This window comes from Citrus clementina, unplaced genomic scaffold, assembly GCF_000493195.1.
Source record: "Citrus clementina cultivar Clemenules unplaced genomic scaffold, Citrus_clementina_v1.0 scaffold_1, whole genome shotgun sequence".
NCBI lineage: Eukaryota > Viridiplantae > Streptophyta > Magnoliopsida > Sapindales > Rutaceae > Citrus > Citrus x clementina.
This window is the reverse complement of record NW_006263303.1, coordinates 3,929,420-3,948,692: the sequence shown is the minus strand read 5'-3', so window position 1 is coordinate 3,948,692 and position 19,273 is coordinate 3,929,420. Positions and strand designations below refer to the sequence as shown.

Here is a 19,273-nt window from a genome sequence, read left to right as displayed (position 1 = left end):
CAAACCAACAAACCAAAAAATCCCAACCGAACCAAAAAAGAAAAAAAACGAAAAAAATTCTCATTGAAAGTTCCCATGAACTGAAAAATGAGTGAGATTTATCACTTATCTGCTGTAAACCCTAACCCAATGAAAGACTTTTGTTTTTATAAACATGAGGTGAGGCAAAGTGATAACTTGATTGTGAAAGAGATTCAGCCACCAAAGAATCCCATATTTCCCACCCCCCCAAAAAAAAAAAAATTCAATTATTTAAATTATTTCTCGGATATCATCATATTCATATCACCATAAAAATCGAACGGCATTGTGATCCATTGAATTCCAATCTCTTTGCATTCAATTTCTTCCATACATTTGTAAGAAAGTTGTAACTTCCTGCAGATTGTGATATGATAACTTCCTAAGTGTCTTTTCTACGTAGGTGGCTGCTCAGTCATCACCCACCAAATTCACCAGATCTTGAAGTCATAAAAGAATTAATCTTTTTTATTAATATATACACGCACAAATATACGTGTGTCTGTGTGTGTATGTAGATAGATAGTATTGTCCTCTCTTCTCTCTCTCTCTCTCTATATATATTGTTTATATAGACAAAATTATCAGCATATGAATCATCAGTTTATTTATCACCAACCCCCTACCCCCACTGACTCTTATGTAACAAAAATATTTACTTTATTGAAAAACTACTCTTTTTATCTTCTCAACAACCCCATTTGCCTTGCTTTGCCTTGCTTCTTGTGAAGTTATTTCCTTTTTTGAAGTTTGCAAGAGGCAAGACTCAAGAGCCCGTTTTAGCTCTATCTCACTTCATTCATGGAGCGTGCAAGGCGGCTGGCCAGCCGGGCATTTCTCAAACGCCTGGTTAATGAGTCCAAGCAGCTGTCCCGCAATCACCGTGAATCAAAATCATCAGCTGCCGCTGCTGCTACGTACACACCTTCAAGGTATCTCTCTTCATTGTCATGTGCACCATTTGTTTGCTCCAACAATTCAAGATCAGATTTGTTGCAATCTAGGAACATGTCTCATCATAATGTTAATGGTTATGGTATCGGGTCACAGACTCGAGGCATTTCTGTTGAGGCATTAAAACCAAGTGATACTTTTGCTCGTCGCCATAACTCTGCAACCCCAGAGGATCAAGCCAAAATGTCTGAGTTAGTTGGTCTTGATAATCTCGATTCACTTATTGATGCTACTGTGCCTAAATCTATCCGTATTGATTCAATGAAATTCTCTAAGTTTGATGAAGGGTTAACCGAGAGCCAAATGATTGAACATATGCAGAAACTAGCATCAATGAATAAGGTTTATAAGTCATTTATTGGCATGGGATACTATAACACTCATGTTCCCCCTGTGATTTTGAGGAACATTATGGAGAATCCAGCTTGGTACACTCAGTACACTCCATACCAGGCTGAGATTGCTCAAGGGAGACTTGAGTCTTTGCTTAATTTCCAGACCATGATTGCAGATCTTACTGGATTGCCTATGTCAAACGCCTCATTGCTTGATGAGGGAACTGCTGCTGCTGAGGCAATGGCTATGTGCAATAACATACAGAAGGGAAAGAAGAAGACTTTTATTATTGCTAGCAACTGCCACCCTCAGACAATTGATATTTGTATTACTAGAGCTGATGGTTTTGATATTAAAGTTGTTGTTTCGGATCTTAAGGATATTGATTACAAGTCAGGTGATGTTTGTGGGGTTTTGGTTCAGTATCCAGGTACTGAGGGTGAAGTTTTGGATTATGGGGATTTCATTAAGAATGCTCATGCTAATGGAGTTAAGGTTGTTATGGCAACGGATTTGTTGGCATTGACAATTTTGAAGCCTCCAGGTGAACTGGGGGCTGATATTGTTGTGGGCTCTGCTCAGAGGTTTGGTGTGCCAATGGGTTATGGAGGTCCTCATGCAGCATTTTTGGCTACCTCTCAAGAGTACAAGAGGATGATGCCAGGGAGGATTGTTGGTGTTAGTATTGATTCTTCAGGGAAGCCTGCCCTGCGTGTGGCAATGCAGACTAGGGAGCAGCATATCCGCAGGGACAAGGCTACCAGCAACATCTGCACCGCTCAAGTAACAGATTATTGTTATTCCTGTTCTGTTTCTGTTTTACTTTGGAGGACTGCCTGTGTAGAGATTGAAAAACTGCTTTCTAATTTTTTGAAAGTTTGAAGACTGCAGAACCTGTCTAGCTCAAGAATTTTGTCATAAACACATGCATTCATATTTTCTGCACCATAAAACATGCCCAATGAACTGACTTTGCTTTGGTTGAATAAAACTTATCTATGTAGGCATTACTTGCAAACATGGCTGCTATGTATGCTGTTTATCACGGACCTGAAGGCCTTAAAACCATTGCTCAAAGAGTCCATGGACTAGCCGGGACTTTCGCCCTTGGGTTAAAAAAGCTGGGGACAGTGGAAGTCCAGGGGCTTCCCTTCTTTGACACTGTGAAGGTGAAGTGTGCGGATGCACATGCCATTGCCAGTGCTGCTTACAAGATTGAAATGAATCTTCGGGTTGTAGATTCCAACACCGTGAGTTAGTCTTTCATATGTTGTGTTGATGGGTTACTGTATGATTTTTTGTTGTCAGATTAAGGAAGTTTTTTTGTCTCTCAGGTCACTGCTTCCTTTGATGAAACAACCACCTTGGAGGATGTTGATAAGCTTTTCATAGTTTTCGCTGGGGGCAAATCAGTGCGTTCTACATTTTTTTTTTCCCCAAATGATGTTCGCTGTATTAATTACATTGTTTGATTTCTAAACAGAACCTTCTTTGTTAAACTGTCAGGTTCCATTCACTGCTGCATCTCTGGCTGAAGAGGTTGAGACTGCAATTCCGTCTGGATTAACAAGGGAGAGTCCGTATCTGACACATCCTGTTTTTAACAAGTACAACTCTATACTATCACTCAAACTACCTGTACTTCATAACTCAGAGGCTTCTCTGACTTATACTGTTTTTTAATATTATATAGATACCACACAGAGCATGAATTGCTTAGATACATTCATCTGTTACAATCAAAGGAGCTCTCACTATGCCATAGTATGATTCCATTGGGATCTTGTACAATGAAATTGAATGCAACAACTGAAATGATGCCAGTGACATGGCCTAGCTTTGCTAACATACACCCTTTTGCCCCTGCTGACCAGGCTCAGGGTTATCAGGTAATTAGCAAGGCATCTTCAGTAGCGCACAGAATTTACAGCTGCATTAGTCTATTAAATGTTTCACATATATTATTTCCTGATAGATGATCATTTTTTGTCTCTTAAGGAAATGTTTAACAATCTGGGTGAGTGGCTGTGTACCATTACTGGCTTTGACTCTTTCTCTTTGCAACCAAATGCTGGTGCAGCTGGTGAGTATGCTGGGCTCATGGTTATCCGCGCTTATCATAAGGTAAATGGGTGGTAACTGTGTTTACAAACTATGCTCTTATCCCTTGTAGCCAAAAACTTGGAGTAAAACTTGAGACATATTGCCTGGATTCCTTTCCCGCTCCTTTCCCTCCATTTTTAACAATCCTTGGACTGTTATTGGAAACTGTAGGCAAGAGGAGACCATCACCGCAATGTGTGCATTATACCCGTGTCAGCCCATGGGACAAATCCTGCTACTGCTGCCATGTGTGGAATGAAGATTGTTTCTGTTGGAACTGATGCCAAGGGTAACATCAACATTGAAGAGTTAAGGAAGGCCGCAGAAGCTAATAGGGACAACCTATCAACCCTTATGGTAAAGAGGCTTTGCAACATGTACTGATAATTCATTTTGTATTAGTAGAAAACTTAAATATGACTAGGACATTTGGGAATGCTTGTTTGTGCAATTTCTCTTGATATATGAATTAAATTTAACTTTCAGGTAACGTACCCTTCAACTCATGGAGTTTATGAAGAAGGTATTGATGAGATATGCAAGATAATTCACGATAATGGAGGTCAAGTATATATGGACGGGGCTAACATGAATGCTCAGGTCTGTTACTTCTTTAAATATGTTCCTATGAACTATCATTTTACATTTTGATGACTCAAGCATCTCATATTGTAGAATGATGTAAAATAGTACGTTGATTCATTTAGATTTATATGCATCTTTCAATGGGTAGCAGTAACGGATTTTGAGGTCAATGGAGTCAGAATGTAAACCTGTAGATACAAGTAATATGAGCTTGAAAAAGGATTACTTGCCAGGTGAGTTAATCATCAGCAATTCAGCATATGTTTGTTAGGGAAAATATCCCACATCGAATGAGTATTGATGTTAGTTAAGTAAATAAGACTTGGGCAACCCTCAACTATTGAGCTGGCTTTTTGGTTCAGTTAGGCCCGTAGACTTCTATATGGTATTAGAGCCAAACTCACCACATGAGTAGACCCTCACTACCTTAACACGTGACAAGGACTTGTAAAAAAAAACTGGCTTGCACATGACGGGGAGTGTTAGGGAAAATATCCCACATCGACTGAGTATTGAACTTGGGTTAAGTATATAAGACTTGGAGCTGGCTTTTGGGTTGAGTTAGGGCCGTAGACTTCTATAATGTTCAGCTTGACCAATCTTTTCTTGTAATCAATTAGATGTGTGGAGCTGTAGGATCTTCTCTTGCTTTTCATCACTTAAATGTTCATTATTTTTCATGCATCTCTGCATCTTAACAGTGCTGATCTTCAAACTATGTCTCAACTCTTCAAAAAATTGAACAACCTTACAGGCATTTTTTCGCATTGCATACAGCTCACCAATGGAAATTGTCTGAGAAAATTTTTGTTTTGTAGGTCGGTCTGACAAGCCCTGGTTACATTGGAGCTGATGTTTGCCATCTCAATCTCCACAAAACATTTTGCATTCCGCATGGAGGTGGTGGTCCTGGTATGGGCCCTATTGGTGTGAAGAAACACTTGGCACCCTTTCTGCCTTCACATCCTGTGGTATGTGCTCGTACATTTAACGAGTGTTCTTTGCATACTTTTTCATCCTACTTTTAATATATTTACATTTTAGCTTAGATGGAGAATATTGCATCGTTTAATTTGATTTTCCACTAGTTTTATAGGAAATACCAATTTTATGTTTACCTATTATTCATGCATGAATACACATAGTATATATTATTATTATTATTAGACTCATTGTATTGAGCTTATGGCTGCTGATGACTTTTAGGCCGCCCACCAAAAAAACCCAAAAAAAAAAAACTCTGTAATTGTTATGATGGAACCTTCTCTTCTGCACAGATAGGCCCTTGGTATGCAGTTCAAGCTATTTACTACCTTTTATGCATTAGTATCTTTCCGACCATTAATAAATCAAATGCCTATAAATGATTGAATATCTGCTACTAGTAATAGGGCTCAGTAAAGTCTACAAATTGTTCTGATGTATTTGCTGCTCCGATATTTTTCATTCAGTTATTAATTTTTTAATTTTATTTCCATGATGAAGGTATCCACAGGTGGTATTCCTGCCCCTGAAAAGTCTCAACCCCTGGGCACAATTGCAGCTGCACCCTGGGGCTCTGCACTTATCCTGCCAATATCATATACGTACATAGCTATGATGGGTTCTAAAGGACTCACTGAGGCTTCAAAGATAGCTATTCTGAATGCAAACTACATGGCAAAACGTTTGGAGGTTCTTGACTTTTCCTTTAATATCTTTACTTTAAAATAAGTAAGTTTCATTTTGGTGGTTGCATCGCTTTGCGGATGTTCTTATACTTCTATAAAACATTGTCACACTTTTATTGTCTAAGCAAAGCAACTTCCACTTGCTACGCTCACATAACCTTTTGCTCAAACTTTCTTCAGGAAGAAGAATGATTTGTTCACGCATGCTTGGTTTACCTTCTATATTGCTTGCCATTGCAGTTATAAATTCTGGATAATTTTGACCTAGTTAAGTTTGTTTTGGTTTTTCAGAAACATTACCCCATCCTTTTCCGTGGTGTCAATGGAACAGTTGCTCATGAATTCATTGTGGACTTAAGAGGCTTGAAGGTTGTTCTTATGACACAGAAGTTTCAATTAGTTTCCTCTTGATCTACTGTTTATTTCCATAACAAATTGTAAACCTTTTTCATCTCAGAATACTGCCGGGATAGAGCCCGAAGATGTTGCCAAACGTCTTATGGATTATGGATTCCATGGACCAACAATGTCATGGCCTGTTCCAGGCACACTTATGATTGAACCAACTGAAAGTGAAAGCAAGGTATGTCATAACAGAGAAGATCTCTTCTTTCAAATTTTACTTTCTCTAACCAAATTCACTACTTTTGCAGGAAGAGTTGGACAGGTATTGTGATGCTCTCATCTCCATCAGAGAAGAAATTGCACAGATTGAAAATGGGAAGGCAGATATCCACAACAATGTCCTGAAGGTGACATGCTTGTTTCTTCACCATGGCTATTTCTTTAGTTACATAGTGAAAGAAATTAACATATGTATATCCAGTTCTCCGTGGAATCAAAGTTTATTTATGAAGCCTTATGTTTATTATCTGAAATTTGGAAATGCAGGGGGCGCCTCATCCACCATCTTTGCTCATGGGAGATACATGGACTAAACCATACTCTCGAGAATATGCAGCCTATCCTGCTTCCTGGCTCCGGTTTGCTAAGTTCTGGCCTGCTACAGGTATGCGTGTCCATCATACCCCTTATGTGCCCTCAACCCTCAACTTCATTGCCAGAATCTGCAATTCGTGAAGTCGTTGAATAACTTTTTTGTTCACATTATTGTCATCATTCATATTTAAGTTCTAGTTGTACTACTAATTTAGCTGCCTTATCCAGTAAGCCAGACTAACACCATCGAACTCTTTATTAGGCAAAATGAGACTGCACAATTTATTATGTCAGAGCAGGGGTCCTTTGTCTATAATAATGCATCTTATCTTTTATCTCCTTTTAACCTATTTGAAAGTAATATTAACAACATAACAGCAATATAAAATTCTGTGCCATAAACTTCACATCAAACCCATGTGTCGCTGTAGGTTATTTCAATTTTGACTTCATAGGCTTATGGTAATTTCCGACTTTTAGCAGTCACTGAAATACAAACATGTCTTTTAATTCCTTGCCTGATTGTACTGACATTGGACTTCTCGGGACTGCTATATCAGGACGCGTTGACAATGTGTATGGTGACCGCAACCTCATCTGCACCCTTCTTCCAGCTGCACAAGTTGCTGAGGAGCAGGCTGCAGCCACTGCTTAGAGTTGCCATCAACATGCCCCCTGGTGCAAGGTTTCTTCAGGAGCATGGAAAAATTTGGAATCATCAGCACTTCCTGATTTGATTGTATATATGAATACAGAGCCTCATGGCCCAATGCTTCCCTTTGATATACTGATTAATTATATCAGCTTCTTTAATAACAATAGTTGCTGATTGCAACTCAGGTACTGCAAATTATCATCCCCCTTTCTTCTCTTCATTCACTATGTCTTTTAAATTAATTGATTACTAAACACATTCTGAAGTTGGTGAATTTTATAACAAATGGGTGAAGGATAAAAACGAGTGAGAAGAATCTGTGGCCAACGTTTTTCGTACCCAATTGTGTAAAGGATTATTTGCCAGCCGTGCTGTGTCCGGTGTCCCGTGCAAGCTTTCATTTACCCATTCAACATTACAGCTAAATTCTTGTCACTTATGCTTCATCCGGTTTCAATTTTATTCTCAACCCCTTATATAATAAATAATTGTTCAATTATCTGTACATGTAACTTTACCACACATAATCTGACGTTTTAGGATCTTTCTAGCATAAATATTTAGAATCTCACATCCGAAAACCCATTAAACATGGGGAAATTTTAGAAAATATTAGATCAAGGATACGGTCAATAACTGTGTCAAATAATAATCGAAATATTCTTGACTAGATTATTAGATACAAATAAAATATCTATGTCGATTCTAATTTGAGGCGAAATACATGACATACAAGGTAAATACCAATCACCATGTGTCAATTTAAATTATTGCCATAATAAAGGGTCCGTTTGGTATTAAGGCATTGTGACTTAACAAATATAATTATAAAATAAAAATTGTGAAAAGAAAAATTATAGTTCTGAAATGTAATTTTTATATAATAATTTTGATAAAAATAGTTAAGATATTATGATATTTTCGTCATACAAAAGTGAAATAAAATCAACTTAACTTAAGAATCATAACATAAAGTGTTTATTGAACACTTTAGTACAATAATTTTTAAATTATAATTGTTCAACTAAATATGTCCTATATTTAAACACGGACGAAATTTGTTTCTTATATTGTGTATGTGCTTATGCATGAGACAAATGATTCTCTATACATTATAATATTTAATTCAAAGATTGTCCAAAATCTACCCAAGGCTTCTATACTTTGTTCCCTGATGAGCTCTATAACTTTCAAATTTAATTTATAGATATTTCCTGTGGTAGATAAGGTCCGCTTCAACCTCCCCGCCCTGTGCTTCGCCTTCTCCATCAAATTTTTTTTTTTTTGCTTTTATAAGGCTGTCGTAGGAATTAGGATCTTAAATTTGCACATCAAGGCTGTAGTTTCAAATATCATTAGTTTCCCTCTCTTTTTAAATCTTTTAGACACTTTCTAAGTATCCCTTCCGCAACAGTCAGTTGCTTCACCAACCTCATGCTAAATCAAAGCAAGTCAATAAACTTCGTTGACGATGTATGGTGTATTCCAAACTGAAATTTTTTTGGAACAAATCACATGGATTATTGATTATTAGTAGATAAAGGATATGAGAGTAGTTAAATATTAATTTTACATAATCATTAATGGACATGTGACTTAGCATTTATAAAAATTCACGGAAATTAAGGTCATGAGGAGTTCCTAATTTATTATTTAGAATTTTAAACCAAGCAAAGTCGAGACCTTTGTTCAATAGAAGCTACAATATAAAAATATAAACTTTAAGTTTCATGAATTTTTTTTATATAGCAACGACTGTACATAACCCATTGTTCATTCATAAGAGTCGTAGACTTATATAATATTTTTGTAGCTCATAAGAGTCTGAATTTTTTATTATTTCATATCTAGTAGCTAGTTGCTAGTTGAAGAGCTTGCAATTTCCAGAGTGCAGACGCTCTCTCACCTATTTATGTATATATATATGTATATACTTGTGTGTGTGTGTGTGTATATATATATATTACATTTTTTAGTTTTTTACCGCATAACAAATACTTTCATGAGTGATGACAAAGTTACAAATTATAGTATAAATTTATTTTGTGCAAAATGATATGGTATAAATTTATTGATTGGATGAAAATAAAAAATAATAAAGTTAAATTATGTAGGTCAAGCTGTATTTAATCAAACCAGTTAAATTGTGCTACATCAATTTATACAAAACAAATTTATTAAGAGATTGTAGATTTATCTTTACTCACATTTCATACACTAGTCTCATTATGACTAAACATTTGTTGTGGGTGGGCATGTTAGACTGTACTTCTTAATTGAGCAAAGCCATTAGATAAAAATTGAATAATATTATTTGGACACAAAATTACACATGACAAATAAAATGAAGACTCTCGTATAAAAAAAATAAAATTTTATAAAGTGAAAGAGTTTATTTTTTAATAGAAATATTTCTTGTATTCAGTGATCATTTACAAGTTTTTATGCAAACAACAATACCTTTTTATACATACCAATTTATCAATATATTTTTTTACTCATACAATTATATGCATGTGCTACACATAGTTTTCAGACGAGAGTGACTTTTAAAATATCGCCCTAGCACGCAAAATAGTAGTAATAATAACAAAAACCACAATAATAATAAAATTAATAAAAAAAAAGTCCCCCATATAATAAGTGCTTGTGAAGCTGAGCAATGCAATTCAAGAAGTAGCCCTCCCAGAACAAAAAAATGATTTTCCTACTACTCCTCTCAGTTTTTCTTCGCGGTGCTTTTTCATCAGTCCCTGTGGATCAACCTGTTAGCTTCACATTTTCCTCATTCAACCCAAAAAGTTGTAGCGATGGCAGCCTAATTTGCATTGGCGCAGTGACTCCAAGTTATGGCTACTTAAGCCTCACATCAGACCCTTCACCAGAATCGCCAGATCAGCTGCCGCTAAATAAGGTTGGACGGGTTTTATACAGCCAGCCTGTGACTGCATGGCCAGCTATGATTAGTACCACCTTCACCATTAGGATCTCACCCTACCCAAATACAACGGATTCGGTAGAAGGCATGACGTTTGTTCTTACACCCGATAGCAGCCCTTCACCACCAAACAGCGGCTTCGGAAATCTTGGACTGACTACATCGGCTATGATGATCAAATGTGAATAATTAAGAATTAACACAGATAAAGTAATGACACATACTTGATGCTTGCATAGGCGAATAATATATATAATAACAGTACTGATAAACAATATGATGATATATATGCGTGTATATTATTATTATTGAATACAACCTCGTTTTAATAAACTATGGATGCCATTAATAGACAAACATAATACATATTTTAATATATTAACAAATAAAAAAATACAGTATCTAATATATTAAAATTTTTTATATTTTAGTAATATTTTCACTTTAACAAAATAAAGATGTCCTTATTGAATAAGAACTATATAATGAGAGTTCTACGCTTTATTAAAATGAAGAAATGTTGTTATACCATATGGCGTAGGGGTGTTCACGGATCGGATTTTACGGATTGGACATCAATTCATATCTGATCCGTGATTTTGCGGATTATAATTTTTCAATCCAAGCCAATCCAATCCACGGATTGATAAAATTCAATCCAAATCCAATCCATACATTTGCGGATCGGATGCGGATTTGACTCAATCCATATCCAATCCATACGTCTGCGGATCGGATGCGGATTTGACTCAATCCATATCCAATCCATACGTCTGCGGATCGGATGCGGATTTGACTCAATCCATATCCAATCCACCATTTTGCGCATTAGTTTTCGAAATAAAAATTTTCAGTTCTCTCCAACTAATGAAATAAAAAAAATCTAATATAAAAATAATTTTGTTACCAATTAAATTTAAAATTTAATAAAATTTAAATTAATTAATTATTTAAATAAAGCTAAAACAATACATTTAAAGTTTCAAAATATAACACATCGAGACTAATTATTCAAATAAAGCTACAATAATACGTTCAAAGTTTCAAAATATAACACATCAAGCTTAATTGTTCAAATAAAGTTATAATAATACGTTAATATAACATCGAAATTAATTGTTCGAATAAAGCCACAATTAATTGAAATGGCGAAGTTTCGGGAACCAAATACAGTCTGATCCTTCATCAGGGTTGTTGCGCCTGTCGAAAAGTGGTGATTACAGAGCCGTCCACGATGGGAATCAGAAGAAGCCGTATGGGTGGCGATCTTGAAGGTTGTGATAGTGAAATTGTTCAGCTGGAACCAGTGAATGTGAAGTGGCTCGATGGACTTGGGAAAGAAGATGGCTTGTTCTCGCCGAAATCAGCGGCCGATGTCCTTCAAATTCGTGTCAAGAGTGTATCCAACCAGTATCGAGTGTTGCTAGTGTGTGTGACGGCGGGAAAGCTTAGGGTTTTTTGTTTGCAAATTGTTGGTGACTTGCCGTCATGTTACTTTGCTTTTGGGTGACTTTGCAAATTGTTGGTGACTTGGCGTTATGTTACTTTGCTTTTGCTAGTGCGTGTGACTTTGCTTTTATTTTGTTTTACAATTTTTACAAGTTATATTTGATTATTTAATTATTTTTTATTTTATATTATTGTTGGGTAATGGCTAAGATATGTTATAGTGCTTATGTAACTATGTAATGTCACATTTATAAATTTTTTTAATTAAATTTATAATAATTTTTAATTATATATTTATTTATTTTTTTTGCAGATTCACGGATTTCTGCGGATTTACAGAAGTAAATCCATATCCAATCCATCGACTGCGGATTTTTAAATTTTCAATCCATATCCAATCCACCAATCCACGGATTGGATTTATACGGATCGAATTGAGCGGATCGGACGGATTAGGCGGATCGGATTGGATTCTGAACACCCCTAATATGGCGGGTGTTGTAATAGTAGCATATGGTGGGGAGCCCTCACCAAATAATGTGCGGAAACCTTCTTGAGATAATTTTATATATATATATATATATAATGCATATGAAAATTATATATGTAGGTAACAATGGTTCGATATTAGCCGTGGAGCTGGACACATTCAAGAACAAAAATAAAAATGATCCAGATAATAACCATATCGGCATCGACATAGCAAGCTTAATATCAGATCCAGCTAAGAGTCTCGACAGCTTTGGCATTGATCTCAAAAGTGGAAGACCGATCCAGGTTCAAGTTTATTACGATGGATGAACGAAAATACTCTGTGTTTATGTGGCATATGATGCGGGGAACCCACTTCAGAAGTTGATTGAAAGACCTATTGTCATGTCAGAAACAGTTCTAAGCTCAGTCTATGTTGGCTTCACGGCATCTACAGGGCTCGGGAGAGCAGAAAGCCATCAGGTGCTTGATTGGACCTTCACAACATTCCCGCTGCCGCCTTCTTCTATCAAGAAGCAAAACCTGGCGATCCCAATATAGTTCTAAACTAGCCTTGAAGAACCATGTCATATAAAAATTATAATAAATAATAATATCATCAATAAAGTGACATGGCTCTTCTGTATAAATATGGAATAAAATGATAGCAGCGACTAAGACTAATATCTTTGGCTTGCTATCTGAGATTTACCGTGTGTACTTGTGTAGAAATGTTTATGTCAGCTTCTATTGATTACGCTGCAGTTTTGAACTTCTTTCTTTTTCTTTTTCCTCGTTCTCTTCTTTATGGGACGAAAATTCTCTTCTCACAGTGGAAACCATAAAATAAAAATTTAACCATGGGACACAATGTATGCATTGCCGCAGATATTAATTGAGTGATGATACAACCACAAACTTTTGTACAAATTTATCTTGTACAAACTGATTTGGCATTAATTCATTGGTTGAATGAAAATACAAAATAATAAAAATAGATCATGTGGGTCCAGAAATATTTAATTCAACCAATTTTATCATGACACATCAGTTTGTACGAAATAAATTTGTACAAGAGTTTGTGATTATATTATTACTCATATTAATTACATTTAGAGTCCTTTTCTACTGCGAACGTCCCCATGAATTTTTGGGCAAATTTAGAGTTTCACAATATTATGAACTTCTAAATTCAAATGAAATTAAATTCGTGCAGACGTCCAAAATTTTTCTCTACATCTATATAACAATATAAACTTTATTAGAAATATGAATTCATACATCTATAGCATAGTCTATAGTTCTATCGACAATAAATATGAAATGTGTGATAAGAATTCACATAAAGGACTCTTTCCAAATCAAGATATATTTGGCTAATGTCCATAATGACATTTATATATGGCAAAATCATTGCCAATATAACATACATATATATTGGAAGATGAATCCCTAACATACAGCTAGGATGATTGATCACTTACTTTTATGTTATTAATCATTTTGTATAAATTAGGCCTTAGAGCTAATGATCTTTTTATTTTGCTTTTACCATATCCTCATTAAATTAATTAAGAAAGAAATTGAACTAAGCCACATGTCGCTTCCACTATTAGAAAAATGGTTTTTACTGATACTTATGTTCTGACACTTTATTTAAAAGTATCAGTATATACATATATTTGGATCATTTTCCACGTTTAACAAATATGTATCACTAATTACTAATACTGAAGTATCAATAGCTTTAGTAATAGCGATCAATGACGCTTAGGTATCAGCAATTAAAAATTATCATTTTAATTTTGTTTTAGTCTGAATTCGAACCCAAGACCTCTTAAACCTAGAGCTTCTACATTAAATCAAAAGACCACTAGGCTACGAATTATTTTTAATTTTTTTAGAGTTATACTTTTTGAGTGGATAAAAACAAAACAAATGCACAAGTCTTACCTTATCCAAAATACAACTTTTCAACTCCCTCTAACAAAGCATTCGTTCCCTCCTAAGCTCCCCAGATCTGAAAAATCCCTAACATCCAAATTGTCAAAAAGTGCTCAGGTCTTATCTTTTTGTTTGGCCGGCATGGTGCTGTGAAATCAAAGGTCAGTAAGCAGTAATGGAAGATAACGAGTGCAGAGATGGCGGGAAGAAGGTAAGACTGGCCATAATGGAGCTAGCCAACATGATAAGCGTTCCCATGTCTCTAACCGCTGCCATCCGTCTCCACGTACCGGATGCCATCTGGCAAGTTGGGGCCAACACCCCTCTCTCTGCCTCCTAGATCTTGACACATATCCTCCCATCCGGCGGTGGGGACGCCGAGAACTTGCAACATATCCTCCGCTTGCTCACCAGCTACGGCATGTTCTCGGAGCATCGCGAATTTGGAGGCAAAAGGAGAATGAATGTGATGAGGATGATGATTGGGAATATGTTGAAGAAGGGCCTGCAGAAATTATATGGCAAGGAAATGAGATTATTATTAGGAAGAAAAAGGTTAGAGTTCCGAAGAAGGATGCGAACCCACTAAGTAAAAAGGAGGTAATTTTGACTCTATTGACAACTATGTTAGGCTTGTTTCTACTTTACTTCAGGATGCCCATTCTCTTCGGTTATGGCAAAAATTAAACTTTCTACGTTATTACTTCCTTTTGCAGGATGTTGATAGGCCTACATCAAATCCTCGGCCCCCACAATCAGAAGCCTTTGCTGATCACCAGAATGCACAACAGGCGTTGGAGACTGTTGCTCAACAAGTGCCCAATTTTGGAACTGAACATGCATGCCTTTTCTTTCAATCTGTCTATCTGAAATTTTCAATTTGCAATTACTGTATTATATTTCATTTCTATTATATTTGCCTATTTATCATGGTCAATCATGTTTTTATTATATATGGCAGGATAAAGCTTATTGTCCTTTCCATTTAAAGATTGGAGCTTGTCGGTTTGGTCAGAGATGCAACATAGTTCATTTTTACCCTGATAAATCGTGCACTTTGCTCATCAAGAATATGTATAATGGTCTCGGGCTTGCTTGGGAGCAAGATGAGAGGCTCGAGGTATGTAATTGCTGATTCTTGTATCCTGATAAGGACTCTTCCAAACTTCTATACTTTTGTGCAATTTGTTGGATCATTTTATATACGCATTGTCCTTGCTATATAGAAGATGCTTTTTATACAGAAAAATATTTTTCCAGTTGATATATTGTAATGTGTTTATAACTATTCTAGATAGTATCACTGGTGAGTTCTTTTGAGTTCACATTTTATTTCTTTTCTTTGACTATGTGAAATCAGAGATTTATGTTTTCATAATGATGGAGATTCATAGTGTTGGCCTTGATTGGGTAAGAGTGAAGGCTATGAGCTATTATGTATCCTACATGCTGCAAATGATTTTAGCTATTATGAAATTTCTTGTTTATATGTTTGGCTTATTTCTCTTTCTTTCTTTCGTTATTTCTTTCTTTCTTTCTCTCTCTCACTAGTCACATAACTGTACAACTCTGTTTGAGTTAAAAATTTCTCCTTAACAACTAGTAGTTTCTTGTGGAATATACTATGTATCGTCGATTGTCAGAGCTGGTCATCTAACAATGGTCATTACTTTGGAAGGTTTAGGATTATTTGCCACAACACCTATTTACTGACACATGTTGTTGGTGCTCTTCATTTACTAACTAACAAATATTTGCAGGTGTGTAGAAATGGTTCTTCCCACTTAAGAGGAAATGTCTATGTTCACTATAAGTCGCTGGAATCAGCTGTTCTCGCTTACCATTCTGTCAATGGTCGTTACTTTGCTGGGAAACAGGTCTTTGTGAAGAATTGTTGGAGCTTACTTTCTACTTTATATTTATTTGTTTTATATAAAGTAACTACTATGTAAAAAATGTTTGGCTCTCAGTGAATAGGCCTTGCCACTTTTCATGTTTCTGATAGAAATTCTAGAATACTGATATCCTGTCATTTTGATCCTCTTTGTCTGCCTGCATTCCTGGTAATTGGTGCCTGTTAAAATGGATTGAATTAAAGCTCTTGGCATTGGGTATAAGATTTGGTTTATTCGACAGACTTCAATTGTAAAGCTTACAGCATGTCTTCTTGGAGGCTGTATTTAAATGTCCCAACATGTTGATAGGATTTGGATAGTCTTAAATACTAGGGCAGTTTTCTTAGCAAAGGGAGATTGAAAAGGCATGATCTAGGAGAAGCTTCTACTTTCTTAAGTCATTGTTTAAGGGTTGTTTTTGTAGTATTCGTTGGGGTCTAGTTGTTCCGTAATTTTTCCAATTGTCCATTCAGCTTAAATTGCTGTGCATTGTACTAAAATTGCTTCACTTGTTTAATTGGTCTGAAAGTTGAAGAAAATTATTAAAATAATTTCATTTTATTGCTATGAGAACAGTTGTTTCACTATTTATTTACTTTACAGAAGATTCCTGACTAGTTTCCTTTAGACTTGACACTGGTAAAATTGCAATGGGTTAAGCTGTGAAAAATTATATGCTTAGTGAACGCCAGCACAGTCTCCCATCTTTTAACTATCTATGGACACTGTTGACATAGTCTAATCTGAAATTTTTCTCCATGCTTAAATTGTAATCAACACATTACTGTTTACTGAATTTTACAGCTTGTCATTTTCTGGATAGTGATGGTTTATTTATTTGTGTGTTTCTTGACAGATCACATGTGAATTTATTAATGTGACTAGATGGAAGATTGCCATATGTGGGGAATATATGAAGTCAAGACTAAATGTACAGCCAATTGTCTCATTTTTCAGAGTTATAATTGTGCGGCTTATACACTTGCTTTTTTCTTTGCCATTTTGCTTTTGATATTAAATGAGTTTGTTTCTTTTCTTCTTTTTTTTACACTCTTGTTATCTTTGTTGGGCATATTTTAACAGACATGCTCTTGTGGAATGGCTTGCAATTTTATCCACTATTTTCCCAACCCTAGCGGAGACTATGAATGGGCTGATTGGGATAAACCACCTCCGAGATATTGGGTGAAAAAGATGACTGCTTTATTTGGTTATTCTGATGAATCTGGGACCTGGAATCAAGAACGCTCAGGACAAACGAGGAACAAAATAGATTCAACTAATGCCGACAGGTATGCTTTTATTACTAGTCATAGACACTAAAAACTGTACTTAGTATATATGAACTCTTGTTTATTTAATTCACTTTCTGTTATTTGAATTTTTTAGTTTAAACTTCCATGTTTGACCAATGATTTTGAGAGGTTTCTTCATAGTATCGTTCTCTTCATTTGTGTTTTCTTCAAGTCTCCTAACTCGGTTTTCTTAGAAGCAATGAATAATGAAAAGATGTTCTCACAATGCAAGATTTAAAGAAAGTTTTTCTGTTGGTTTTTTTGGTCTATTGTTCGAGTTTAAAACCCACTTTCAAAAATGTATGATTAGTATGTGGCGTAATGACCATGTTGCAAGCATGGCAAGAAAATAATTAGATTCAACAAGAAGCCTTTGGTGATGTAGCATTGCAATCTTATGTACAAAGGATGATGATCCAAACTATGATCAAATTTCATTAGTTAATGTATTTACTGCTGATGTTAGAAATCTTCTGGTTATTTATGGTTTTGTAATTTCTTATGCAGGCATCATTACAGAAGGTCCAGATCAAGGGAGGCTGATATTGTGAAAAGTGGTTCTGGCAGAAGCCATGATGATGAACGTCAAGTTCATGAAACAACTTGGAGTCGGAGGCGCTCCAATTATCACAGTGAAAGCAGAAGTGATGAGGTTAATTTTGATGGAAGTTGGTCAGATAGGGACAGAGACTAATTTTTATGTATTGAATTTGGATTATTTAGTTATGAGAGTAGGATATCTCATATTTTGGCTATTGAAGTTCAATTTGTAATATATACTAATAATATTTAAATGTGAAATGAAAGATTTTGTGATATAAATCAATTTCTTTTTTTATTTTGTGGTGCTTTTAATTTTACAAATAAATCAATAGGCAATGATCCAATTTAATTTTTTACTTTTTAAAAAATAAATTAACTAGTGATATCATGGTAACAATAACCATAGATACTAATAAAATATCAATAACTACTAACACTATGGTGTCATAATATCGGTGATACTGTAGTAATAGTAATCACTGACACCACTTACAAGTGTCACTATTTTTCTGACTCCCAGATTACTGACACAATTAACAAGTGTCAGTAAAAGTAATTTCTAACACTATTCTAAAGTCAGTAAAGACCATTTTTCTAGTAGTGTTCATTTATATGATCTGTCATTTTGTTTTGCATTGAAAAAAGAACAACTAAGTATAGTACGATATTAATAAATTAATCTCAATTAAATAATATTTTTTTGTTATTTTCGACTTTAGGCCAATCTATTAATAATTTAATAAAATCTATAAGATAATAATTTTTAAAAATCCATATTTTTCCATAGGATACCCGTTATACATTAATTAACAATCACCTAATGTAAAACTAAGTCGACATAGTATATGTATATATGGTTTTTGTAAGATACACTCTTAAAATTGCTAGTTTCTTTTTGGAATTAATTTTGACTTAAATCTCATATCTAATTTTCTTAATGTACAAAAAAAATTAATTGTATTGTTGTTTTGCAACAAGAAATTATTCAATAATAATATCACTTTGAGTTCTTTGTACAACATGGATTCCATAGTACAACCATCATTCTTAACATGGAAAAATAAAAACTCCATAATAAGCTTATTACTATGAATGTAAGACAATTAACTAATATTCAAATAAAACATAATAAATACAAATCAAGACAAATCAATGCTATAAATGTGATCATACTGTTTTCTAAAATAAGGAATATCTTCAAAATCAATAATTTATTAATCTATCGATTAACTTTATAAAATTAACAAAAATTTATTGTCCAAAATTATTAATTTATCAAAATTTTATTGCATATTAACAGAGAAATGAACACTTTGTGAAGCCACAAATGAGTATATATGACTTAGGTATATATGGGGTTAAGTTATTGATTCGCTTCATATATATGGAAGTGGAAGAGGTGTTGTGAAAGTAACTCAATTTTGTCAAAAGTAACATTGTTGTGTGAAATTAATATTGGAATCCCATATCGTTTA

General features: G+C 34.9%; 3 protein-coding genes across 3 annotated transcripts; all 3 read left to right on the top strand.

Annotated features, from left to right (window-relative positions):
- The first annotated feature begins 250 nt into the window (after positions 1-250).
- On the top strand, positions 251-7,443 carry LOC18055481 (glycine dehydrogenase (decarboxylating), mitochondrial). Its single transcript, XM_006450771.2, has 15 exons — positions 251-2,094; positions 2,316-2,561; positions 2,646-2,723; positions 2,818-2,918; positions 3,005-3,200; positions 3,310-3,435; positions 3,586-3,771; positions 3,901-4,014; positions 4,818-4,970; positions 5,485-5,673; positions 5,961-6,038; positions 6,127-6,252; positions 6,323-6,421; positions 6,561-6,678; positions 7,169-7,443. The coding sequence occupies exons 1-15, from the start codon at positions 823-825 to the stop codon at positions 7,261-7,263; spliced, it is 3,177 nt and encodes a 1,058-aa protein (XP_006450834.1). The 5' UTR covers positions 251-822; the 3' UTR covers positions 7,264-7,443.
- A 2,512-nt stretch (positions 7,444-9,955) lies between these two features.
- LOC112095889 (galactose-binding lectin-like) lies at positions 9,956-12,682 on the top strand. The gene is given in 2 exon segments (XM_024178539.1): positions 9,956-10,358; positions 12,261-12,682. Coding segments are annotated over 2 exon segments (819 nt in total). The 5' UTR covers positions 9,956-9,961.
- A 1,558-nt stretch (positions 12,683-14,240) lies between these two features.
- Positions 14,241-17,949, top strand: LOC18055480 (zinc finger CCCH domain-containing protein 5). The gene is made up of 8 exons (XM_024177363.1): positions 14,241-14,372; positions 14,480-14,665; positions 14,782-14,925; positions 15,027-15,185; positions 15,826-15,942; positions 16,817-16,891; positions 17,044-17,252; positions 17,763-17,949. Exons 1-8 carry the CDS (start codon positions 14,241-14,243, stop codon positions 17,947-17,949), a joined length of 1,209 nt encoding a protein of 402 aa, XP_024033131.1.
- The last annotated feature ends 1,324 nt before the right edge of the window (positions 17,950-19,273 follow it).